This window comes from Podarcis filfolensis (genome assembly GCF_964270895.1).
Source record: "Podarcis filfolensis genome assembly, chromosome: 2".
Lineage (NCBI taxonomy): Eukaryota > Metazoa > Chordata > Lepidosauria > Squamata > Lacertidae > Podarcis > Podarcis filfolensis.
In genome coordinates, this window is record NC_139605.1 from 124100955 (window position 1) to 124120837 (window position 19883).

General features: G+C 45.6%; 1 protein-coding gene across 3 annotated transcripts in view; it reads left to right on the plus strand.

Annotated features, from left to right (window-relative positions):
- Positions 1-17708, plus strand: part of LOC310756133 (microtubule-associated protein 1 light chain 3 gamma-like) — a 123744-nt gene extending 106036 nt beyond the window's left edge. The window contains exons 2-5 of one of the 3 annotated variants that reach the window (XM_083599834.1): positions 14302-14371; positions 16059-16114; positions 16700-16806; positions 16980-17708. In XM_083599834.1, coding sequence (XP_083455960.1) covers positions 16067-16114; positions 16700-16806; positions 16980-17151 — 327 coding nt within the window. In that variant the 5' untranslated portion in view covers positions 14302-14371; positions 16059-16066 and the 3' untranslated portion in view covers positions 17152-17708. Of the gene's footprint in view, positions 1-14301; positions 14372-15569; positions 15683-16058; positions 16115-16699; positions 16807-16979 lie in introns of those variants that run through there. The other 2 variants (XM_083599833.1, XM_083599832.1) reach the window with 2 other exon arrangements.
- Positions 17709-19883: the final 2175 nt, after the last annotated feature.

Below are 19883 nucleotides of genomic sequence, written 5' to 3' on the forward strand. Positions count from 1 at the left end.
CTGTCTGGCAACTTCTCATACCCTCCAACATTCCTCTGATGAAAATAGGGACATGCTATTCTACATCAGCATCACTTCTGAGCATTTCCTCCAGGTCAAGTCCAAAGGTTATTAGAGGAAACACACAGAATGACAGTATTTTAAGCACAGATTTTTTTTGCATTTATGTATTGCATTTAGAGAAGCCGGGGCGCGGGTAGAGCCCAAATCAATAAAGGCAACCAACTAGCAGTGATATTGGTGTGGAATAGAACGTCCCTGTTTCCATCTGAGGAATGCTGAAGGGTCTTCCTCCTTAGTCTCAGGGCTGCCCCTTGTGCAACTCAGCAGGGAGCAGGATGGAGACAAAACCTGAAATAGCTGGTTTGCCTGTCCTCAAATCTGGCTCCCCATCCTGTTGGGCTCCCTGACTTCTTTCCTACAAGTCCAAATGAGCCCCAGCTACCATTGTCTGGAATGGCACAGAGGTTGCAGCAGAATGGAGAAACTGGAGAGATTTGTGCAGATGGAAGTACCGGTACATTCCTGCTCACACAAGAAAGAGCTCTATGGATTCAAGCAATTATGTATAGTTCCATGATTTCTGGAGCCCCCCCCCCCCTCTTTTAGACAACATAGCTGCTGAGACTGCCATTTGAAGTGCCCCCCTGATGTGTGCAGAGAGGGTCTTCTTGAGTCACACACACCCCCACCCCCCGTGTTGTTTTTTCTGCTTAAATCTGTTTCCTTATAATAATAATAATAATAATAATTTATTATTTGTACCCCGCCCATCTGGCTGGGTTTCCCTCATATTGCCTTGTCCTACACTGCAAAACAAAAAACAAAAACAGAAAGTTTGAAGGGGGAAATTTCAGCAGAAAAAAATACTGTTATGTGCTTGGGGCAGAGGTCTGGACCACCTTCTAATTCCTGCAATAGCCAAGCTAGCCCCTCGCCCCCTCCAATGGTGCTTTTCTGCTTCAAACTGCAGCTTTGGCAGCTGAATATAGAGGTCCAAAAAAAGAATCATTGAACAACACAGAATGTGTAGTTCCACTCCGAGATTATATTTTTAGTAATGTCTTCTCATCTAAAAATACTTCTGTTCCTATTAATTCCCAGAGCTGAGACGGGGGGCGGGGATCTCCCCAAAGGGGGGGATTTCTATCACCACAGTTCCTGCTGCTGAATTCTTCCTTCTGGCTTACACGTATTATTTCGAAGACATGCATCATTAACAGGGCAGTTACAGAAAATACATAATATGCAGTTTATACTGCTGCATTTGTAGGTGACATCAATGAAAATCATTTTTCAACTCAAATCAAGTGTATGTTTCTAATACTCAGCTAAATAAAATCAACTTAGCCAAATAACAGAGAGATATCCAGAGATGCCAGGAATCAAGCATTCTGCTACACGGGATTTCTCCTTTGGACAGACCTCTCTAATTCAGGGGAGCAAAGCCCAGAGCAGTTGGGCTGTGAACAGGGTGGCAAATATGAGCAGGGACATGTTCATTCAGCCCTGGGGAAAACCCTGTTCTCCTCCATTGTTTTTCTGGAGACTATCCCAAAACAGACAAACCCAATAAAGCCCATTTTTTCCTGGTTCAACTCCAAGCATATCTACAGTTTTTGCTATTCATTCTTCTTATATGGGATGCTATAAAGTCTTCCATTCTCTTCCATTAAGTAGTCTAGCCAAAGTGATCAAATTTAAAGTGAGAGCATAAATCCCACCACTTAGGGTATAACAATTTATGTAATTGAGTACATACTGATGTGTTATGGCCAGTAGCCTAGGCCCTGAATTTGTTTACTACATGGTTGTGTCTCCTGGCGCACTTTCCTTATCTATATATCTGCCTATATCTGCCTATATATCTGCAGACGGCATGGGGCTGTGGCAGTAGTCACCTGACCTCCCGAGTGGTGAGTCCCTGCTCCTTGCTGGGAAGGAGAGTGGGAAGCAGCAAGGAGCTTGAGGTGGTGCAGGCAACCCAGTAGAGTGGGAGCTCTTGCCAATGAGTGTGCACCACGCCAGCCTCCTTGTCACTGGCCCACCACAGCTAATGATCCCTGGCATGCAGCCAGTCAGATAAGCAGTAATGAGTCTTTGTAAGCTATTTGCATTTATTTACAAAGAAAAAAACATATCCACAGCAAAACTTCTGCCCTCTCTCGGCAAAGGACTTGCTCAGTCTAAATCAGAATCCCTCCCCCACCAGGAAGGATGCCAGAACCCTGCTTTCCACCTCCTCCACTTCCGCAGGTCTCTGAGCTTCTCCCATCTCCTCATGTGAGGACTGATCATTTGGCCTGTCTTTTCCCCAGAAGAAGAGACAGGCTCAGCTTCCAGCTTATCTGATGCTTGTGTGGCAAGACTTTGGCCGGCTTCCAACTCTTCCACTCCTTGTGAGCTAACTGCTTTTTCTTCTTCCCTAGGAAGAAGGGGGCTGGGGCTGCATGTCTTGAATCTAGCAGTTCTCCCTCATCTGCAGAGTCAGCCTCTCATTCACTCAGCTCAATTTCCAATTCTGAACCTTCTGCTGTGCCCTGGGGGGCGGGGGGCACGTTCCTGACACTACACCAGCTTTTGTTGTTGTTGTTGTTTAGTCGTTTAGTCGTGTCCGACTCTTTATGACCCCATGGACCAGAGCACGCCAGGCACTTCTGTCCTCCACTGCCTCCCGCAGTTTGATCAAACTCATGCTGGTAGCTTCAAGAACACCATCCAACCATCTCATCCTCTGTCGTCCCCTTCTCCTTGTGCCCTCCATCTTTCCCAACATCAGGGTCTTTTCCAGGGAGTCTTCTCTTCTCATGAGATGGCCAAAGTTTTGGAGCCTCAGCTTCAGGATCTGTCCTTCCAGTGAGCACTCAGGGCTGATTTCCTTAAGAATGGATAGGTTTGATCTTCTTGCAGTCCATGGGACTCTCAAGAGTCTCCTCCAGCACCATAATTCAAAAGCATCAATTCTTTGGCGATCAGCCTTCTTTATGGTCCAGCTCTCACTTCCATACATCACTACTGGGAAAACCATAGCTTTTACTATACAGACCTTTGTTGGCAAGGTGATGTCTCTACTTTTTAAGATGCTGCCTAGGTTTGTCATTGCTTTTCTCCCAAGAAGCAGGCGTCTTTTAATTTCGTGACTGCTGTCACCATCTGCAGTGATCATGGAGCCCAAGAAAGTAAACTCTCTTACTGCCTCCATTTCTTCCCCTTCTAGTTGCCTGGAGGTGATGGGACCAGTGGCCATGATCTTCGTTTTTTTGATGTTGAGCTTCAGACCATATTTTGCGCTCTCCTCTTTCACCCTCAATAAAAGGTTCTTTAATTCCTCCTCACTTTCTGCCATCAAGGTTGTGTCATCTGCATATCTGAGGTTGTTGATATTTCTTCCGGCAATCTTAATTCCGGCTTGGGATTCATCCAGCCCAGCCTTTCGCATGATGAATTCTGCATATAAGTTAAATAAGCAGGGAGACAATATACAGCCTTGTCGTACTCCTTTCCCAATTTTGAACCAATCAGTTGTTCCATATCCAGTTCTAACTGTAGCTTCTTGTCCCACATAGAAATTTCTCAGGAGACAGATGAGGTGATCAGGCACTCCCATTTCTTCAAGAACTTTCCATAGTTTGCTGTGGTTGACACAGTCAAAAGCTTTTGCATAGTCAATGAAGCAGAAGTAGATGTCTTTCTGGAACTCTCTAGCTTTCTCCATAATCCAGCGCATGTTTGCAATTTGGTCTCTGGTTCCTGTGCCTCTTCTAAATCCAGCTTGCACTTCTGGGAGTTCTCGGTCCACATACTGCTTGAGCCTTCCTTGTAGAATTTTAAGCATAACCTTGCTAGCCTGTGAAATGAGTGCAATTGTGCGGTAGTTGGAGCATTCTTTGGCGCTGCCCTTCTTTGGGATTGGGATGTAGACTGATCTTCTCCAATCCTCTGGCCACTGCTGAGTTTTCCAAACTTGCTGGCATATTGAGTGTAGCACCTTAACAGCATCATCTTTTAAAATTTTAAATAGCTCAGCTGGAATACCATCACTTCCACTGGCCTTGCTATTTGCAGTGCTTTCTAAGGCCCATTTGACTTCACTCTCCAGGATGTCTGGCTCAAGGTCAGCAACCACACTACCTGGGGTGTACGGGCCATCCATATCTTTCTGGTATAATTCCTCTGTGTATTCTTGCCACCTCTTCTTGATGTCCTCTGCTTCTGTTAGGTCCTTACCACTTTTGTCCTTTTTTTTTACCAGCTACCACTGATCAATATACCCAGTGCTTTTTTTCTTAAAAAATATTTAGGGGTACTCTCACTTTCCTACTCATATTGAAATACTGCCCCTCAATGAGGCCAAACTTAGATCACAAAATGTTTAGGGGTATGCTTCCCCTTGTGCCCCCCCAGAAAAAAAGCACTGAATATATCTGTCTAGATCCAGCTTTCTCAACCTCGGCCTTCCAGATGTTTTTGAGACTACAATTCCCATCATCCCTGACCACTGGTCCTGCTAGCTAGGGATCGTGGGAGTTGTAGGCCAAACACATCTAGAGGGCCGAGGTTGAGGAAGCCTGATCTAGATGCTGTGAAAGGGGATGAGGAATCTAGGTTGGGGCTGTGGTACCAGAGGAGAGTTGGCTCTTCCATCTTGGCAGTGTTGTTCCATGGAAACCGCCCCCCCAGCTGTTATTTGCTGAATGCATCGTTGCAGCAAATGGTATCTTTTGTACCTTTGGTATCAAGTAGCAGTGCGGGGAGGGGATTTAAGGTAGAAAATTAATGTAAAGGAAGTGTCAATCCCCCCCCCCACACACACACACTAGTCCCATCAGGGCTGGCCCAGCAGTGAGGCTAGGTGAGGCAGTTGCCTCAGGGTGGCAGATTCCAGATAACTGAGAGGGGTGACAGATCTGGCCTCCATGGAGTATGCCCTGCACTTGATGGCTGCTGCCGCCCCCTCCTCCCTGTGCCTGCCAGCCCACCCACCAGGAGGTGGCAGCAGGTGGAGAGTGTGCAAGCAATGGGTGCACAGCAGAAGAGAAGGAGGAAGAGGCAGCAGGCAGGCAGCAAGCGCTCAGAGCAGGAGGAGGCAGAGGGGCAGCATTTTCCATCAGGCCTCCAGCAGCAAAAAGTCCTGGGTCAGCTCTGGGTCACAATATGGATCAGCTGCTCCCTTGTGGCTTCTTTTAAAAATGCTGGAGGAGAAATCCCATAGTAAACATACCATCTTCTCAGTGCCTTAGTTGACTGGTTTTAAGGTTGCCATATCTTGAAGAGCAAAAAAGAGGACAGCCCAAGGTGGGGAAAGAGGCAGGCAGGCAGGGGCGGGGGCAGCCACTGAGCCCATGTGCCTCTTTGCCCAGCTTGGGCTGGCAGTGGCCACAGCATGCAGAGCAGCCCGAGCCCCCCCCCTGGACATTTCCTTTAAAATGAAAAAATCCACCTGGATAGGTATGTTTGCCCCCAAAAGAGGACACCTCCAGCAACCCTACAGGTTTTGAAAGTTGAAGGGTATTCCAGGGTTGCTTTTACACAACGTCTTTGTTCGTGCCCTCAGATCCTCTGTTAAATTCTTTTTAAAAATCACATACAGAAAGTCACTTGGAGTTGCCTCACTTTCCTCTCAGACATTGCTCTTTGGTACTTTCCCATAAACCCAAGAGATTCGTTTACCCAAAGTATATAGCATACAGCAGCATTTAGGCACATAAGTTGGTGCAGAAGATTGAAATCCAGAGGCAATTTGGAACAGAAATGATGAAAATAGGTTTATTCCCGGGAAATTAGTTTGCTTGGATTTCAATACACAATAGAAAAGGATATTTCAAAATCTAGTGTGTGGTTTGTTTGTTTGTTTAAAAAACACTTTTCTTTATCCTATGTTGGTAGAGTAAAGAAAAGGCAAGTGTCTGTGTTCATTACTCAGTGGCTAAGAGTTTGTTTTCAGAGCAGGGTCCAAAGAAGCAGGGCTGCTCATTTCATCTATTTTGTATTTGTATTTGTATTTTGTATTTTTCCTTCTGAGCACTTCTGTTTAACTAGCATCAAATCTAAGATATAAAAATAATTGTTATTCTTTCAGGGTTGTGGGTTCAAGCCCCAAGCTGTGCAAAACAGATCCTGCATTGAAGGGGGCTGGACTAGGTGACGCTTGTGGCCCCTTCCAAATCCACAGTTCTATGCTTGCCCCTTTGGTCTCCAGGCAGATGTAGATTCTCCATCATCCACAGGGCCCAAACCAAGGCCACGGGGCACGGAGCTCTCTCAACTACAGAACATTTTAACGGGCTTGATCTACTAGTTGCTGGAAGGAATTCCTTGCCCTGTGCTTTCCAAGGGGTCAAACAGAGTAAATTATACTGGAGGGTGAGTCATAGTCTATGTGTTCTGGGATAGTTTAGATGCAGAAGACAAGGAAAGAGGCAGTCAAGCGCTCCCAGCAAGAATGGATGAAATAAAATGACTGAGCTGTATGCCAAAATGAAAGCAGAGGTACGATTCCTATATGAGCTGTTATGTCTGTTAGAGATGATACCCCTTTCTGGCAAAATAAAATAAAATTAAAATATTATGGGTACATCCAGACTCTCACTGTTTTCAGGTGGGATTCAGCTACATGCTGGCAAATTCAGGTCACACAATTACAGTCGATTGGGAGGTCTTGTGCAACAAACCTCCGTCCCCTAAAGGCCTGGCTTTTTGTGGTGAGGAGAGTGATGGGAAATTTCACTGGAAAGTGCGAAGAAACACTTGCCTTGACACATCATCATCTAACTTCTCCACAAACAAGTAAGAATAAATGCCTTGTCGCTTTTGCCCTGCAAACCCATCAGCATGAATGCTCAATCAACAGGCTGCCTGGAAGCACCCTTTGTCATCGTTCCAATAACAGCCTTATTATAACAATGCCAATTTTATCCAATTAATGCAATTATTAAAACCAATTATTAATATACTAAATTATACAGTTTAGCTAAAGTGGCCTCCTCATGTGCTAGATTTGATGGCTCCCTCTTTTTTATTTTTATTTTTAATTTTCTGCATTCCAAAATCTTAATAATCTGTCTTAAGCAACCACATGGCAGTCAGAAATTCAGCAAGTATTGTTTCTCCCCACAACATGGTGGTGCAGGAATTAAGGAAGCTTTGCCTGTTGAATTTCTGCCTTGCACATAGCTATTGGCCTGATTGGCTAGCCATTCCTCCAACCCTCAGTTAGGGCTGGCCCTGCCATGCAGCCGAGTGAAGTTACTTGCTTCAGATGGCACCATGAAGGGGACATATGGTGGCAGTAATTGGTGTCCAAATAGTGCAGCAAGATTGGAAAATGTTGGTCCTATGGGGGAGGAGTACCATTTGGGCTCTGCTTCAGGCAGTAAAATGGCTGCGGCAGGCACTGCCTGAGGCTGAGGCTGCATCTGTAATGTTCACAGGGAAGGATACGTCAATGCTCAGATCTCCCTTGCCCACTTGAAGCTATTGCATTTCACTGATTCATAACTGTAAGACAAATCAAGCATAGGAGAGATGGGGGGAAATAACTCAAAATATGCAAAGTTGGCACTCTGCCACCGAATAGCTAGGCATATCCCTTCCTTCATGCATCAAGGCTGTGCTGTTCTCTGACCAGAGGACTGGAAGGAGCAAAGTCCACAAATCCATCAGCTGTGGTTTATAGGCAGGCAAGTGAGTCAATAACAAGTTGTGAAAGCAAATCTATTAGTAAATGTGCATGGAGAATTGGCCTCTTAAGCTTCTAGAAGAAGAGGCTGAAGCAGAAAGAGGAAATGGATTTTCCCCCGTCCTCACAAGCCTGCTGTGATGTAAGACAGGAGGAACACTTTGTGGCAAGGGGGCAAGCCTGAGAGGGTTTAAGGATGCCTGCAGAGTGTCGCTATTTTGTGGAAGGGATTCGGGTGCAGGCTGGAACTTTAGCTTTGTGCAGTCAAAGTGGTATTGAAGAGCTCTGCTGCCCTAGGATGACAAAGCCACTTTCTAAAAAAGACTGGCCTTTCTGTGATTTGGAAAGTGATGAGGAATTGCACTGACTAGGGTGCATGAATAATTAATGACACCCTACAATCAAATTAGGATGAATTCTCATTGTCCTATAACTGCCCCTAAACAAGTCAGAACGAATGCTTAATAAAGGCCGGACGTGGTCAAACCACTGCAAAAGCTTTGTGCAAGCAAATCAGGGTGAAGGCTGAATAAACAGGTCCTCTGGAGGAGGCCTAGACTACAGGAAATAAGATCAGGGTGAAGAAGTGTCAAGGAGGAAGACACCCTCTATTACAAGGCAAAAGGACTTCCAAACTTCATGGAGTGAATTGCTTCCCTTGGGTTTTATTAAGAATAAGTTGGATCAACATTCTCCCCAGGATGCTGTTAGGCATAATTGACAGTTGAAGCTAATACCAAGCCAAAGGCTCCAAGACTTTTATTTATTTCACTGGCAACATTTTCATCCCATCATTTCTAAAAATAGCTCAGAGTTGTGTTTTTAAGCCTTATATGCCATACATTACCTTGTGCTACTTCAGGCGGCACCAAGAGGAAAGGCTAGATGCAGACTGGAAAGTGGGGTAGTGGTGAGATCGGGATAGAGAACTCTGGGACTTGTCTATTAACTCCAGTAACAATTTGATTTATTTCAACGGGAGGAATTTGACGTCACAATCTTCTGATCATTCTCCCAACACCAACCCCCTGAACTAGTTTGGGGGGGACACAGGCCAATGAGAAAGCCCCATTGCATGAACAGAAGTCCTTGTGCAGGGCTTCTGCTAGTGGGACTGGTTAGTTGAATCCAGCCCAGTGCCTTTACACTGAGTATGACTAACATTGCATACTACCCTTTGTGTCTCTCAGGAGCCTACAATCCAACCAAGTGTCCTGCAAAGGCACTGGTTCTCTCAACAAACCCAGCTACCGTGTCCCAGAATGGAAATATAGTTTCTGAAAAGGGTTTTCCCAATAGCCCAATTCACACATTACTCATATGTAGGACTTAGCCATGTTGACAACAGAGCAGGGTCACCCTTTTCACCCCACCCTGACGTCATGACTCCATCCTGAAACAACCACATCTTGTGCACAGAGGTCTACAGAGAAATTCCAGCACTCAAGCACCTCCTTCAGTGTAGGAACTTCATACGTTTGGAACAGCTGGGAAACTGGGTGCCCCTACACCAGGGGTAGGGAACCTCTGCCACCCCAGATGTTGCAAGACTCCAGCTCCCATCATTCCTGGCCAACCTGATCAGAGATTATGGGAGTTGTAGACCAACAACCCCCAGAGTGTTGCACAAGTGGGTGTTTGAGCAGAATCTCTCTGCAATCGGCCACAAGCAAGACATTGTTGCAGGAAGGAGTAACAACATCCAAGGCAATAGGACTAAATGCAGGAGTGCCACACCTCCTCACACAGTGCCCCCATGGATTCCACTGGCAAAGAAATGGCACTGGCACTAATTTTGGGCGAGATCTTGCTGATTTTGTGTTAGGTTTAACCAAAGTCGTCCAAGATCTTGCGGAGCACTTGAGGTCTCACCTGAAATCAGCATCAATGCTGGCAGAGTAGGCAGCAGGGTGGGCGATGCAGGTGGCAGGGGTGGCAGGGCAGAGCAGCACTTCCCATTTCACTTCAAGCAGCAAAAGAGGACACACACACACACACACACACACAAATGGAAAGCCTGGCCCTGCTCTGCTGTCCACGTAGCCAAGCTGCACATGAATGCAAGTAGCACATAAATGGGGCTAATGACACAAGTTCAAGTCTCTGGAGAATCTCAGGTTGCTCCAGCCAGCCAGTTTTACCCAGCCTTGAATTGAAGTTGGGTGGAAAATCCTCAGATCAATAATGCTCAGGAAAGGGAGGAAGTTTGTTAGCATAATGGGCCCTCATTTGTTTTCCAAAAGGCCACTTGTCTTGTGAACTTGCAGCGGGTGAATTATACCTGTGGCATTTGAATGAAGAGGTTTCTGAGGAGGTTTATGGAGCCTGCTTTGACATCAGCTCCTCATTAAATCACAAGACCGAAAGGAACAGAATTCAAATGTCAGGATAACAGTGGTTTACAGTTAGCCTTGGAGATGGGTCCTGGCTCAGGTTGCCACCTTTGATCTAGTATTTCCTGTGACATCAGCCAGGGGGAGAAAACTCTGGATGAAAAGTGCTTTGGTCTAGGGAGGAGCCTCAGTATAAGCACTCAGACAGCTCCCTCATTCACTCCAGAAGGTCCCAGTTAAAGGGATCAGACAACCATTACAGGGAAGGCCTCTATCTGGGACCCTAGAGAGCTCCTGCCCATCAGAGTAGGCAATGCAGAGCTAGATGGGAAAATAGTATAATCTGGAACAAGGCTTGCTCCTGTTTGGGTCTCTGGTTCAGCCTCCCCCAATCTGGTTCCCTTTGGATGTTTTAGACTACAACTCCCATCATTCCTGACCATTGGCCATGCTGACTGGGGCTGAAAGGAGCTGGAGTTCGACGATATTTGGACGATATGCATAAAGTTGGGAAAGGTTGCTTTGCTTCAAGGCACCAGGTACCTTATTAACCCTTGTTGTATTTTCCAGATTTTTGTTAGACTCTGGTTCCCATCAGTCTCAGCCAGCAGGGTCAAGGATGATGAAAGTCAGGAGAGCACTGCATTCACAGCTCCTGTCTTGTAGTTAGCCCCACCCACAGAATTATCATTCAAGGTGGGGGGAGAATGACAGATGAGCCACTTTAAGTCTATAGTGTAGACACGTGTAAAGGCTCTTGGGAAGTCCAGACTCAATTTCCCCTATAATTTGGGTGGGAGTTTCTTCCTAGAAAATCTCCCGCTTTGCATAAGCTTGTGCTCAGATTTCCCTGCATCAGGGGAGATGTCCCTGCCTGCCATCACACTGGCACAGCAATATCCACAGAAGATGTTCCATTTAATTCAATTCATCACAGCAGCGGATACATAATCAGTGATTCATCATTCATGCGATATTTATGTGTTGCCCATTGGGATTTCATTTCTCATAACAAAATATGGGTAAACTTCTAAACTATGAAGAATTATGAAGAGGCGGCAACTTTAGGCAGTTTAATGATGAAAAAAGAGTGTGCCCTTCTTGCTTCCAGATTTGCAGCTTGATCTTATGCATGTCCACACAGAACTACATTCTACTGGTTTCAATGGGATTCAGTAGTCAGAAAAGCAAGGGCACTGGGAACTGCCTGGGTACTGGGTACTGATGCTAATCCTGGTGACCAGAGTTCAAATCCTCACTCAGCCACAAAGTGTCCTAGATGACCTTGAGCCACTCACTATATTTCAGCCTGTTGTTGTTGTTTAGTCGTTTAGTCGTGTCCGACTCTTCGTGACCCCATGGACCAGAGCACGCCAGGCACCTCTGTCCTCCACTACCTCCCGCAGTTTGGTCAGACTCATGTTTGTGGCTTCGAGAACACTATCCAACCATCTCATCCTCTGTCGCCCCCTTCTCCTTGTGCCCTCCATCTTTCCCAGCATCAGTGTCTTCTCCAGGGAGTCTTCTCTTCTCATGAGGTGGCCAAAGTACTGGAGCCTCAGCTTCACGATCTGTCCTTCCAGTGAGCACTCAGGGCTGATTTCATTAAGAATGGATGCGTTTGATCTTCTTGCAGTCCATGGGACTCTCAAGAGTCTTCTCCAGCACCATAATTCAAAAGCATCAATTCTTCGGCGATCAGCCTTCTTTATGGTCCAGCTCTCACTTCCATACATCACTACTGGGAAAACCATGGCTTTAACTATACGGACCTTTGTTGGCAAGGTGATGTCTCTACTTCTCAAGATGCTGTCTAGGCCTGTCATTGCCCTTCTCCCAAGAAGCAGGCGTCTTTTAATTTCAGCCTACCCTATACCTTTTGTGAGGGTAGAATTAAGGATACTCTGAGCATGATAAAAATGCAATAAACTAAAAATAGCCCCTTGTTTAAATGGAGAGAGACTGTCATTCCAACTTCTGTATTTTTTCTGCAAGGCTGGTGAATCTCTCTCATTGGTTGAGGCTCTCTCCCTCCCATCCCAGTTTGGTACCCAGTCAGCCCAGATGCAAACATCTACTTTACAAATAGAAAGATAAAACTTACTAGCCATGTTGTGCTTCCCTTGTGAACTGATACCCATAAAAGACTAGCAGTCTCACACCTGGCATCACTCAGGAATTCTAAGAAACCAAATAAAATCAGTGCAGTTTTGAAAGATTCAGTCTGCCATCCTAATTCAAAATGACATCACTTTGTATCTAGATATAGACTAAAAAAATCTGCTCCTTGATCCCAGGAAACACCATGCAAAATTGAGTTACAATATCTTAAGAGGTGCCTAGATTTATAAAAAACAGACAGACCAACATCTTTCCAAAATACATAGTAGGAGTGGAAGAAGTAAAAACTCTTTAAAAGAGCCTTTTGACTCCGTCCTAGTGCCTAGTTTTAAAGAGTTTTCATGGATTTGCAAGACAAACATACAGGTACACTCGCTTTGGAGAACAAGCTGTTTCACAGGAGAAGAGCAACACACCTCCCCATCTTCTCTTCTTCTCAGAGCAACTCTGAATCTTTTATTTCCCAATCCTTTTTTTTTTTTTTTTTTGGTTATCCAATCTGTTAATGAGCTTGTGCTGTTGCTGTGGCAACCACCCTCGCTCTTGCTATCATCTCCTCCTTCCACCTTCCACCCAATTTTCTTTGCATTGATTCAAGGGCCTATGAAATGCTGTAGAATACAGAACTCTCATCCACATCTGGGGACCCTTGCGTGTTTCCCCAGCAATCTTCTACCACCCTTGTCTCTGCCACTTAATAACTCTCAGAAATCCTCAAAGGAGGCTCAGAAATTAATAGTGAAGGGAGAACAATAGATACCTGGCTCAACTGCAAGTTTTGCTGTACTCAGATTGCAGGGAGACCAAGATTACCCCCCAAACACACCTGCTCTTTTTAGAAGGCTAGGAGGACGTCTTCATTTTGGCTAAAATTGGGAGACATACCATTAGCTACAGGAGAGGTGGGGAACCTCAGGTCTGGAGGCAGCATACAGCCCTCTTAACTTCTCACTAGGACCCTCTAGGTTCTCCCCAAGTCACACCTTTTTGTACCCCACTTGAGCATTTTTACCTAACTGAAATGTCTCCTAGAGCTTTGGTCATGCTTCTTCCTTGTCTAGATGGAGGATGAATGAATCAATTTATTTCAGTCACTGACCAGAGTGGGATGGCAGACAGAAAAGGGTATGTGAACATGTGTAGGAACTAGACTACTGTACAACAGTAAAATCCACCTCAACCCACTTTTGCCTCTGGTCCCACCCACCACTGCCATGTGGCCCCTGGAAGGTTGCACAGAAAGAAATGTGTCCCTCAGGTTAAAAAGGTGCCCCACCCCATGAGGTTGTGGATTTCATTAGGTCCTTCCTTTCCCCTCATAATTCAAGCACTGCTGTTTGTTAGGAACTTGAGAAGACTAACTATTAGGCATTTGGGGGGGGGGAGTTGGACAGAGCATGGGTAGGCAGGAGGAAAACCAATGCAGCTGTGGGTTGGGTGCAATCCTGTACCATGAGCAGTACATTGCACTGATGCAGCCTACCCATCATTTGTTTCAGACTACAACTCCTATAATTCTTAACCATTGGCCATGCTGGTTGGGGCTGATGGGAGTTGTCCAAATCATCTGGTGAAACCATCTTGGGTAAGGTTACATTGATAAAATATGAGTGATCACCAACATCTAACCCATTTGCCCAGTGGAAAGCCCCATGTCATGGCCAGTCAGGTTGGAATAGGAGCAGAAAGTCTCACCTGATCTCTGGTAGCCTTGGCTACAGTGGAAGACAGATACTTTGCACTGGTTGTAGGATTGAACTGCAGGGCTTTGGGGTCTTGCAAGGGTCTACTTTGTCTCCTATACTATTTAACATCTATATTAAACTATTGGGAGCTGTCATTCAGGGGCTTGGAGCGCAGTGTCATCAGAATGCCGATGATACGCAGCTGTTTCTCTCCCGTCCATTTGAATCAGGGGAGGCTGTGAAAGGGTTGGACTGGCGCCTAGAAGCAATGCTGGGCTGAATGGGTTCCAATTAACTGAGGCTGAATCCTAATGAGATGGAGGTGCCGTGGGTGGGAGGTTCCTTTCTCCAGGAACTAGGTGGAGGGCTGCACTGAAGGAACAAGTTTGCAGCCTGGAGCTATTATATCTTTAAAGCACATTCAAGGCACATTGCCCAGATTCACCATTCTGTGACAGCCAAATATAACCAGTTTTCACCACAGATTAGTTTCCAGAGTATGATGGCAAATTAAAGGAGTAAGACCCACTGAATTCAACAGCATTTACTTCCAAGTAAGTATGCACAGGATCAGGCCACAAAAGTCTTTAAAATGTGCACAACCTGTGCTAGGGTAGTCAGATGGAAAACAGGAGAGGGGGCACTCCTGCTCCTTTAACAGTGGTGCAGAAGAGAAAATTTCAGCAGGTGCATCTTGTCATGTAAGCTGCACTGGTAGAAATTCCCTCTTTCACAAAAGTGTTAAAGGTGCAGGGGCCTCTGCCCCTCTCAAAAGTTCAGCCACAACCTTGCTGCCCAACCCTGTGCAAGTTTATTGGGACACATACCTCCTTGTTGCAACTGCAAGGCTCTCCTTGTGTTTTCTTGGGTGTATATATGAAAGGCTTTCGTTGGAGACCAGCCGCAATGGCTATGTTCCACCTCCACTGTTGGAGGCAGTATGGACCTGAGGACCAGTTGCTGGGAATCACAAGTGGGGAGAGTGAATTTGCACCCAGGTCCTGCTCATGGGCTTCCCACAGGGATCTGCTTGGCCTCTGTGAGAACGTGGGTGCACTCCTGTGGTACAATGGACCAGTGTGTCTGGCTGTTAACCAGGAGGTTGGTGATTCAAGCCCACCCAAGGACAGCTGTGGGCAAGATAGCTGCATTACATGGGGTTGGCCTAGATGACCCTTAGGCTCCCTCCCAACTCTACAATTCTATGAATGAAAATCACACAGGTTGCACTTACTCTTCAACCGTTGCAACCTGCAACTCAAATGCATTCTGCCACCTTCTGGGGCACTAGGTGGGAGCAAGGAGCCTCTGGGTTTCATGTACATTAATTTATTTGCATGCATATGGGCATGGGAAGCCCCACCCACCAAAATGTAAACTCTGCAGATTCTCCAAAGAGGGAAGAGCTGAAATTTAAAGAAATGTAGCAGACGTAGAAGTAATGCATATTATTGTTGTGGGGTGGAGAAGCATCTCCAGCATCTTGCCGAAAGGCAAGGCAGAGACAATGTTTTTACCAGAAAATAGGGCTGTCTCCATCCTAAAGGAGGAACTGGCAGGGTTATTGCTCAAGTGTGCACCAATACTCCTTGCACTACTGTAGGCTTCCCCTCTCTTCTGTTTTACTCATCTTTCCTTCCACCAGCAGGTGACAATCATTAGGTCTGAGGCAGGCTCCAGCCCCACCTAGGCTGCTCGGCCTTCTCTTAAATGAAGGCAGGCCAAGGTGATTTCTGTTGAGTTAGTGCTGTAGAGTGGAAGTGGAAAGGGCCGGTGAGGGGGAGAAAAGGGTCTTTTGTGTTTTTAAAGAAAGATGTTGAGGTTCCAGAGTGACGACCGTCCATTCAAGCAGAGGAAAAGTTTAGGTAAAAAACTGAGGGATGAACTTGAATGATGAGGTGGGAGATATGATTCTGGATTATGCATTGGAACTTCTACTAATTTTCCACTTGCATCTTTCTGACTATTTCTTTTTAAGCTAAATATAACACCCTTCTAGCATTTCCCCAGCATATCTCATTGTCTCTGGATTCTCTGTCTTCCCTGTGAATGACACCTGCTTGTCTGTCTTTCCACTGGCAGGTCTTGTTGACTTTTAAACTACCCTATTTCTAATCGGCTTCTCATTCAAGAAGCTCAAAGTGGCATTTAAGTGTTAAATGTGATAGTCTTCCTCTTAGTAGAGCTGAAACTTCCAAAACTCTTTCTGATGACTTTTATCTGTCATAATCTCATTTTTAGCCTCTCGGATGCAGGAAACAACTGATATCAGGACAAAGTATCCAAGCAAGATTCCGGTAAACCTCCTCTCTTTCTACCTAGATTCTAGGGGGAATTTCCTCACAGAGCTATCATTCCCACAGCAGTTTGGTAATAAATCCCTCTTCACAGAGAACTCTACAACCTGTAGCTTTGAGGGCAATAGGAGCCTCCTAACAGCTCTCAATACCCTTAATGGCAGCTCCCATAATTCTTTGAGGAAAGCCATGGGTCTCTTAAGTGATATCACAGTGCTTTAAGTGTGTGGTACAAATGTGGCCTTGTCTGAACTGAGTATGGAATCCATGAGCTGCTTAGTCTTTCCTCATCACATGAAGCTGTTGAGAATGCATAATCTGGACTGAGGCTTTGCTAACTCCTCAAAAGCCATTCTAAGACTCTAAGAGCAAAAGAGACACTGAGAGATGCGAGCTTGGGGCTCCCACAGTTATTGCAAGTTTCCATTTATTGAACATAGTACCCTCAATTCTACTCTGAGGAACTTGGAGGAACTTATATATGGTTCCCAAAGAGGCTGCCATTCTTAAGAGCACACCTGCTTATCTAGCAATGGAGCTTCCATCATGTGCCTTGACATTGTCCAATGCTTTCCTCACACACAGGTGGTGCTTGAGCGTTACCAGAAGGAGAAGACACTCCCTCAGTTGAGCCGGGTCAAATTCCTGGTTTCAGGGGATCTATCTATGTCTCAGTTTGTCTACAGTCTGAGGTAGGGAGGAGTTTTCACATACTGTGGTAATGTGGGGGAGAGAGATGGGAAAGACAATTAATTCCATTTGCACTTAAAGGTACCCCTGCTTACCCACCTTGCCCCTTTTGAAACAATACAAAATGCAGCCTTCCACTGGCCTTTGGACTGATCCTCTCCCTTCCCCTCCCCAGGGCCCGCCTGTCCCTGACAGCCACTCAAGCCTTCTACCTGCTGGTGGACAACAAGAGCCTGCCCTGCCTGAGCCTGACTGTGGCGGAGGTCTACGAAGCCAACAAAGATGACGACGGCTTCCTCTACATTACCTACGCATCTCAAGATACGTTTGGTGATGTTGGCCCATGAGCCCATTCCAAGGAAGGCCTCTGCAGTCTCCCCCTCCTCCCTTTCTCTCTGAGGCATAGTTATCACAACATGGATTTTTAAACTGCTTTTGTGTAAGAGTGGCATGGGAGAAGAGTATTCACCACCAGGCAGGCTCTGCTTTATTGTCATTGTCCCTGAAGCAACTGAGCTACCTTCTATGTTGTATGTGCCTGAAAAGACGCCCAGATGACAGGGTGTATTTTAGGGTCAAGTACTTTCTTAACCAACTCTGCAGGGCCACTACTTTAACCCACTGCCAGCTTATTCTTTTAAACTAATTTGTTCCCTTATCTCTTCAGACGGATATAGACATAGATATAAAAAAGAGCATCACTACCATTGCACAGGAAACTTTTGTCTGGTTTTCTTTCTTATTTTAAACAAAGCTGATTGGCCTAATGGGAATCTGGAGGGTTCCACGAGTGGAAATTTTAACTGCACAGCTGTTTTTGTTACTTCATCTCTTTCTTCCCCTTTTTAAAAAAAGCCTTCTGACAAGACTGCAATAAAGAAATAAATGGGCACAATTACACTCACCTGATCCGAGTATGGCTCTTTCTTCCCCACAGGAGAAGTGAGTGGTTATTAAAGACACTGAGTCTTTTCTCTCTCTCTTTCTCTTGTTTTCAAAAAAAAGGAGTTAAAGGTGTCTTGATTTTTGCTCTCCTTGCTAAGCAAGCAAGAAGAATCTGGGCACAAAAGGGGAGGGGCTGAAGCACAGAAAAGCTGACCTTCCTATACTTTGGCATAGGGTGGAGAGGGCTTTTATGTCTGCCAAAAATGGGGGGGGGCAGAGTATTTTGAAGGGCAGTTCCAATCAAATGCTTCTATGAATATGAACATATATCCTAGCATAAAAGAGAAGTGAAATATTCCCTTAGAAGTATTCTTTCTGCATCTCTTTCCTCCCAAATTTTGGTGATGGTGATGATGAGGGGTTCTTTCGTCCCTGGGTCCTGTGAGCAAGCCCTTGGAGAGGTCTCTTTCATCTTTGTGGGGCTAAAACAAGACTGACAGAACCTGTGGCCCTCCAGGTGTCCTTGGACTCCAACTCCCATCAGCCCCAGTCAGAATGGCCAGTGGCCAGGGATAATGGGAACTGTACTCCAGGTACATTTGGAGGACCCACAGGTTGCCCATCTCTGTTCTATAGCAGCATAAGCAGCGATGGGCAAAATGATTCCATCACAGTTTGTCATTTGCTCAGTGAGGTACAAATCTAGCATTTATAAATTCATTTGGAAATTCTGTTACTCAGGTAGCTCCATCAGTAGAGTAAAGGTAAAGGGACCCCTGACCATTAAGTCCAGTCGTGGCCAACTCTGGGGTTGCGGCGCTCATCTCGCTTTATTGGCCAAGGGAGCCAGCGTACAGCTTCCGGGTCATGTGGCCAGCATGACTAAGCCACTTCTGGAGAACCAGAGCAGCGCACGGAATCAGTAGAGTAGGAGACTCTTAATCTCAAGGTCGTGGGTTTGAGCCCCACATTGGCAAAAGATTCCTGCATTGCAAGGAGTTGGACTAGATGGCTCTTGTGGCCCCTTTCAACTCTACAGTTTTTTATTCTGTGATTCTTCAAGGGGCCGTTTTGAACAAATGAGCCCCAGTAGTCCATGCGAGAACTTCCATTAGCACAATGGGGCTTTCCCTGCTTTCTTCTCCTTGCCCTCCTACCCCAATTGGATCTGGGGAAGAGTCAGGAGAGGAAGAGAAAAGGGGGATTAGTCCATCTGGCAAACTGAAGTGCTTGCACTGATAGAATGGTTCCCAAGATTTTGAACTAGGTTTCAGTTTAAGTCTATAGGAATATGATATAGTCCAAGCGCTCATTATGCAGGGGAGCCATCTCCTCCTCGCCCCCTACTCAGTACCATTTCCAGGGACATTTCTAGTCCTGGTCAGAAAGTGTGTGGCCTTTCCTACCCCTGACAGATGCCTTTACCTCTAAGGAAGTTGAGGGGGGGGGATTATTTTAAATCCCTCACACCTCTGCATATTGCTGTAACTTTACTAAACTTTATTAAAAACAAGGGCAGAACATCAAATTAATTCATAAACAACCTCAGTTTGATTGTGAAAATGTGACTGTTTGTTGGAATGAAATCAGGATGTGATATATTCGATAATTATGAATCTGCTGGATTTCACTAACCAATTGACCAATTGTAAGTTGCAGCAGCATCACTCGTTTTGAATGAGGGCAGTAAACGATGCCTTTATTCTGTTAATGCAAGCATTTAAGCTTGTGCAATGAAATTTCCCCCTCACGCATCCCATGGCCTCCCTAAATCCGGTCCAGAGGTTGAGGGAAGCCTAAGAACATATTTGGAGGAAGGGGGAGGAGACAAAGGAATGTTCCATTGTGCAAGAGTAAATCCTTTCACTAACGGAACAAGAGAGTTAGTGCTACTTGGGACGCAAGCCTCCATTTTGTAAAGTAGCCCCTTGGAAGAGAAGTTAAATGTGGGTGATATCTGCTGTAGTCTCCTAATGAACTCTGATTAGTAATTAATTTCACACACACACACACACACACACACACACACACACACACACACCATAGCTGGCTTTTAAAGGGAATCAGAAAACTGCATGGAGGGTATCTATCTATCTATGGTTTTTGGCAATGGTGGATTAAAAAGAGCCTCTGTGTTCAGAGATAGTGTACCACTGAATGCAGAGGCTCCATCTTCCAAAGAATATTGAGGGAG